Source organism: Topomyia yanbarensis, chromosome 1, assembly GCF_030247195.1.
Source record: "Topomyia yanbarensis strain Yona2022 chromosome 1, ASM3024719v1, whole genome shotgun sequence".
NCBI classification, from domain to species: domain Eukaryota; kingdom Metazoa; phylum Arthropoda; class Insecta; order Diptera; family Culicidae; genus Topomyia; species Topomyia yanbarensis.
Genome location: NC_080670.1, coordinates 144,581,404 through 144,588,313, shown reverse-complemented (window position 1 = coordinate 144,588,313; position 6,910 = coordinate 144,581,404). Strand labels below are relative to the sequence as shown.

Genomic DNA, 6,910 nt, shown 5'->3' with positions numbered 1-6,910 from the left:
AAATTATACATATATATAAATCTCCTCTAATCATGAAAATAAATTTCAGCTTTAAAGCTGTCCCTACTGAGACTGCTGTGAGGAAGTATTTTATTCTTCCGGGAACCCCGCGATCCGAACAAACTTTAAAGATTTAATGTGAATCTGTTCGATCTCTAAAGTGGAGAACCTGCGTAGTAAGCAGCACCGTTTATCTTCTGTGCAGTAAGCAGAAGAGGAATCCCAGAGAATCAGCAAGATGCAATCTGCTCGAACGTGTGGAAAATGTGAGTCCGGAGGGGCGACAGAACAGATGGTCGGATGCGATCTGTGTGATACGTGGTTCCATCCCGACTGCGTTGGAAAAACCCAGCACGATTTTAACCCTGATAAGAGCTGGAGGTGCAGTCGTTGTGTTGATGATGAAGCCACGGAATTAGCCAGTCAACACACTCATAAGTCAGTGAGAAGTGCAGCGAGCAGTAAAGCGCGAAAGGAGTTGCTGCTGAAACAGCTCGAAGAGCAGCGCGCATTGCAGCTGAAGCAGCGTGCTGAGGAGGATGAGATTCGACGAAAACGAGCTGAAGAGGACGATGCTTTTCTCCAGCAAAAGATGAATATCATCCTGGAGGACGACAACGAGAGTAGCAGAAGCAAATTGAGCAGTAGGGTGAGTCGAGAAAAGGTTGCGACGTGGCTTAACGGCGGACAAAGCGGTGAAACAGTACCAACAAAAAAATCGCCGCCTCTCGGAGCAATCCCACGACCGCAAGTGCTGGGAATTATTGCATCGGTCCCAGATGCAACACAAGATGCACCCGAACTGCAACCGAAAATTCCGACGTCGACATCTACGCCGAATTCAAGAATCGGTGCGACTCCCCTTCAAGCAACGGTCCTACAGTCAAATGCGCCAATTCAAGTTGGTGCTATTCCTTCGTTTTCAAACCAGGCAGGATCGGGTTATGTAACAAACGCCCGTCAGAAGTCTGCAATTCCAACGTTCTATGGGGGTGGTCAATCACTATTTGGCTCGTCACAAATACCACAAGTTAGCAGTTTTACTGGAAATTTTGGAATCCAACCTGGAATTGCTTCGTTCGGAAATGTACCAAACGGTCAAATGCAACCGGTTACTTTATCAAATTTGCAAATCCCGGTGGCATCAACACTAGGTAACCCGGCTATGGCGCCCGGACAGCAAAAATCTGTTACATTTTTGTCTTCGGAAACCACGGGTCAACAAGCACCAATGTTAGTAGCACCTGTGGAAACAAGTCCGCCAGATCCCCAGGGACTGGGAGTACCGCGCCCTAGCCAGTTGGGCCAACAAGTTCCTATCATTCTGCCACAACTAGGACCACAAGCAAGTGCCTGGGGCAATCCGCTGACGGCAAATGCGAGCGGATGGGTACCACAACACACATTAGATGCATCTCAGCCAATATTGCACGGTGTTGCGGTTTCGAACCAAATCGCCCCCACTGGGGCGCAACTAGCGGCACGACAAGTAATGCCGCGAGAATTACCCATCTTTTCCGGGGATCCACAGGACTGGCCGTTGTTTTCCAGTTCATTTTACAATACCACGGTGGCCTGCGGGTTTACAGATGCGGAGAACCTGGCAAGACTTCAGCGTTGTTTAAAAGGTCACGCATTGGGTTCGGTGAAGAGCCGTTTGCTTATGCCACAATCAGTGCCACACGTCATGGAAACCTTACGGAATCTGTACGGAAGGCCGGAAATATTAATCCACAGCTTGTTAAACGGACTGCGGAACGTGTCACCGCCGAGAACGGAGAATCTGCAGTCGATAATATCCTTCGGCATGGCGGTACGCAACTTGGTTGACCACATGTATGTGGCGCAACTCATGGATCACCTTCGAAACCCGATATTACTTCACGAACTGGTGGAGAAACTACCGTCACAGATGAAGATGCAGTGGTCATGGTACAAGCGGTCACAGATGGATGTCAACCTGGCGACATTCGGAGATTTCATGACCGAGCTAGTCAATACAGCGTCGGACGTGACTCTATTAGTGGACACTCCGAGCCAGCAGTCAAGACCAAGCAAATCGGGACGGGATAAACAGAAACTGTACGTGCATGCAGAAACAGAAGATAATCACGCAATGACGATAAGCAATGTTGAAAAGTCGAAGTCGTTAACAGCACTGGACATAGGCAAGAAATGCTGTTCGTACTGTACAAACGAGAAACACGAAATAGCAGGATGTGCACAGTTTAATGCATTGGATCTGGATGGAAGGTGGAAGGCAATTCGTTCCAAGGGTTTATGCAGGACGTGCTTGATCTTGCACCGAAAGTGGCCGTGCCGTTCCGGAAGGGAATGCGGAGTCGATGGCTGCCGCCTGCGCCATCATGCACTATTACATTCACGGGCTGCTTCGGCGGGCGCAACTGTACGGAACAGGTCAATAAACAAATCGACCGGTGAAAATGTCGCCCAACAGAATCACCACTCGACGCGAAATTTTTGTCTCTTTCGCTATTTGCCGGTGACACTCGAAAGAAACGGCAAGGAAATCGAGACGTTTGCTTTTCTAGACGACAGATGTCAAACTACTCTTATGGAGATCGGGCTGGCAGCGGATTTAGGCATCGAAGGTCCAGCTGAATCTCTCTGGCTTGGGTGGACAGGAAATATTACTCGGGAAGAGAAAGGATCACAACGTATATCGGTCGAAATATCAGGTAGTGGGCTTAGGAGCCAGTTCAAGTTGAACAATGTGCGGACGGTGCAGAAGCTCAACCTTCAAGGACAGTCGTTCCAGTACGACGAATTGCAGAAGTTGTATCCCCATTTGCGGGGACTTCCGCTGCGCAGCTATGTGAATGCAGTCCCCAGAATTATAATAGGAATCGAACATGCACAACTCTTAACGAGTTTGAAGGTACGGGAAGGCAGAACAAATGAACCAGTGGCCATGAAAACACGATTAGGTTGGTGCGTGTACGGGAAACAAGCTGGAGATTCCGCAGCGGTCGAACAACTACACGTTCACACGGAGGAGCAGATGGGGAACCGTGAGCTGCACGAGTTGATGAAGCAGTATTTCAAAATCGAAGAAGCCGTAGTATCAACTCCAATCGAGTCCGCAGATGACACTCGAGCACGCGCGATTCTAGAGCATACGACACGCAGAACAACTGACGGCTTCGAGACTGGTTTACTTTGGAAATATGATCAACAGTCCTTCCCGAACAGCTACCCGCTTGCTCTGCGTAGGTTACAGTCGCTGGAGAAACGACTTGACAAAGATCCGGATCTGCGAGGGCGAGTGATGCAGCTAATCAAGGAGTATGAGGTGAAAGGGTATATGCACCAGATCACACAGGAGGAGCTTGAGTCGTCCGATACTAACCGGGTATGGTACCTACCGCTGGGTGTAGTGCGGAATCCAAAGAAGCCGGAAAAAGTTCGTCTTATCTGGGACGCTGCGGCACGAGTGCATGGTATGTCCCTCAACGACATGCTTCTGAAAGGGCCAGATATGCTGACGTCATTGTTTGCTGTTCTGTTACGTTTCCGGCAAAGAACTGTCGCAGTATGTGGAGACATTCGCGAGATGTTTCACCAAATCCGCATCATCGCGAAGGACAAACAATCCCAAAGATTCCTGTTCCGCGAGCATCGAGACGCATCGCCACAGATCTACGTGATGGATGTGGCCACTTTCGGTGCCACATGCTCTCCATGTTCATCCCAGTTCATTAAGAACAAGAACGCACGAGAATTCGAGCAGCAGTATCCCAGAGCGGTCGCAGCCATCATCAACGCTCATTACGTGGACGATTTCCTCGACAGTGTGGATACTGTTAAAGAAGCGGTGGAGTTGGTGACGGAAGTCAAACACGTGCACGCACAGGCTGGTTTCGAGATCAGAAACTTCTTGTCGAATTCGCAGGAAGTCTTACAGCAACTTGGTGAAACTCAGAATATCCAGGACAAGTCTCTAAATCTGGACGTTTCCATATATGCCGAGCGCGTATTGGGAATGGTATGGAAACCCACCGTAGATCTGTTTACGTTCGACACGTCTCTAAAGGTGGATCTGGAGATGCTCTTAGCACAGAACAGCACGCCAACAAAACGGCAAGTACTACGGCTGGTGATGTCATTGTTCGACCCGTACGGATTTATCGCCCATTTCGTCGTTCACGGAAAAATCCTGATGCAGCATATTTGGAGAACTGGCACAGATTGGGACGATGAAATTACGACAGAATTACACGAAATGTGGAATAATTGGACTTGTCTACTAAATCGGCTGGGCGAGGTCGAAGTTCCTCGTTGTTTCTTCGGCGAAGCAAGCAGTAAGCTGCCCGCTAGCATTCAGTTACATCTCTTCGTCGACGCGAGTGAGCTTGCGTATGCGTGTGTGGCTTACCTTCGAATCGTTCAAGCTGGGTTAGTTCGCTGTGTTTTGGTAGCTGCAAAAACCAAGGTAGCGCCATTGAAGCCGCTCTCTATTCCGCGGCTCGAATTACAGGCTGGCGTGATAGGTTGTCGCTTGATCGAAGGAATATGTGCAGCGTTGAATCTCCCAATCGAAGGGCGATATATATGGACAGATTCTACAACTGTGCTAGCCTGGATCAGATCCGACAGCCGCCGTTATCATCCGTATGTGGCGTTCCGGGTCGGCGAAATCCTGAATAGCACCAACGTCGACGAATGGTATCACGTACCCTCCAAACAGAACGTGGCTGATGTAGCCACAAAGTGGGGAAATGGACCGGACTTCAATCCAAGTAGCATATGGTACACCTCGACAGCGTTTCTGTACCGGCCGATGGTGGAGTGGCCGAAGCAAGCCGAGAGACAGTGGACTACGAATGAAGAACTTCGAGCAGTATTTCACCACCACAGAGAACTACCATTGTCTCTGATTGATGTTAGCAGGTTTTCAAATTGGGATCGATTGCTGCGAGCGGCAGCATACGTACAACGAGCAGTGCAGAAGTTTCGTGGACAAGAGTTCTCGACGAAGTTGACCAGCGATGATCTGCTGCGGGCCGAGAACTTCCTTTGGCGACAAGTGCAGCGCCAATCCTATGCCGACGAATATTGTACGCTGCTATACAACAAGCAACACCCCGAAGTAACACCGAAGCAGCTCGATAAGTGTAGCGCTCTGTACAAGGAATCACCATTCTTGGACGATGCAGGGGTAATCAGGATGAACAGCCGAATTGGGGCTGCACCTACCACCCCATTTGAAGCTAAGTATCCAATCATCTTGCCGAAAGATCACCGTTTAACGCACCTCCTTGTTGACAGCTACCATCGACGTTTCATGCACATCAACAACGATACGGTATTCAACGAGATTCGACAGCGGTTCAGAATTCCGCAACTGCGCCCAGTCATCAAGCGTGTCGTCAAAAATTGCCGGCGTTGTATGGTTAAGAAGGCAATACCCCAGCCGCCGATGATGGCGCCACTTCCAGAAGTTCGACTTACACCACACATTCGTGCATTCAGCTACACCGGCGTAGACTACTTCGGTCCAATTATGGTTAAGCAGAATCGCAGCTTGGTGAAACGCTGGGTGGCACTTTTCACCTGCCTCACTATACGTGCGGTCCACCTGGAGGTTGTCCACAGTCTATCGACACAGTCATGCGTGATGGCGATTCGTCGATTCGTGAGCCGGAGGGGCGCCCCAGCAGCATTCTACTCCGACAATGGTACGTGCTTCAAGGGGTCCAGTAACCTCCTATCAGAACAGATACAGAGCATCCATGCAAACTGCGCAGAGACGTTCACAAACGCTAGAACCAGCTGGCACTTCAACCCACCATCAGCACCACATATGGGTGGATCCTGGGAGCGGATGGTGCGCTCCGTTAAAGCAGCCATGGCAGCCGTCGCAGAACATCATCGTCATCCTACCGATGAGGTGCTAGAAACTGTTGTGTTGGACGCGGAAGCGATGGTTAATTCGCGACCGCTAACTTACGTTCCGCTAGACAACGTCGATCAAGAGGACCTCACGCCCAACCACTTCTTGCTTTACGGTGCTCAAGGTGTCATCCAACCAAGAACAGTATTCGTAACTGAAGGCACAACACTTCGGGACAGCTGGAAGCTCACTCAGTACTTGGTGGACCAATGCTGGAGAAGATGGGTCCGAGAGTATCTACCGACATTGACCAGGCGCACCAAGTGGTTCCAACCGACTAAACCTCTGGAACCCGGAGATATTGTGTATGTAGTCGATGAGAATAAACGCAACGGATGGCTAAGAGGACGGATAATCGAGGTGCTAGCAGGAAAAGATGGACAAGTTCGGAGAGCGGTGGTGCAGACTAGCGACGGTGTCCTCACTCGGCCGACTGTGAAACTAGCACTGTTGGATGTTCGGTCAAACCAAGAGGAGAACGTGGAAGAGGGATCTCCGGAACTACACGGGCAGGGGGATGTTAAAACCGCTGTGAACAAACTATCCGTAACGTGAGTTCCGAACGCTCCCCATCGAGAACTGTCATCGAACCGATAAACGGAAGAACAGAAGAGAGAAAAGTGTAAACAAAAAAGCGCGACAGCAAGCAGACCTGTTCGGAGCTACAGAAGTTTCCCGCTAAAATAAGAGACGATACAGCGATTCATGGCAGTAAGGTGAACGAGCTGTTCGAGTGCACCAGTTCTGAGGAAAAGCCTGATTACATTAGCTCCGGCAGGTGAATCGACTGTGTTCCGGATTAGCAGCGATAGCGAGAAACAACAGTAAAATAGCAGCTCGTGAAATCGTGAGTTGGGCACACTTTATTTGTAAATTTAAATCTAAAATTCTGATTTGCCTTCATGCTTCTAAATTTAAAAACCTTTTGTGAATTCCTAAAATTTAATATGCTATACTCTGAAATGGTAAAACCTAAATTATGTATCCTAAATTGTA

The 6,910-nt window shown here is 49.4% G+C and overlaps 1 protein-coding gene across 1 annotated transcript; it reads left to right on the top strand.

The window, feature by feature from the left end:
* Positions 1–238: 238 nt before the first annotated feature.
* On the top strand, positions 239–6,469 carry LOC131675994 (uncharacterized). Its single transcript, XM_058955116.1, has one exon. It carries the CDS (start codon positions 239–241, stop codon positions 6,467–6,469), a length of 6,231 nt encoding a protein of 2,076 aa, XP_058811099.1.
* Positions 6,470–6,910: the final 441 nt, after the last annotated feature.

Bases quoted from the DNA above. Each gene is read 5' to 3' on its own strand.
- LOC131675994 (XM_058955116.1), top strand. From the start codon at position 239: ATGCAATCTGCTCGAACGTGTGGAAAATGTGAGTCCGGAGGGGCGACA.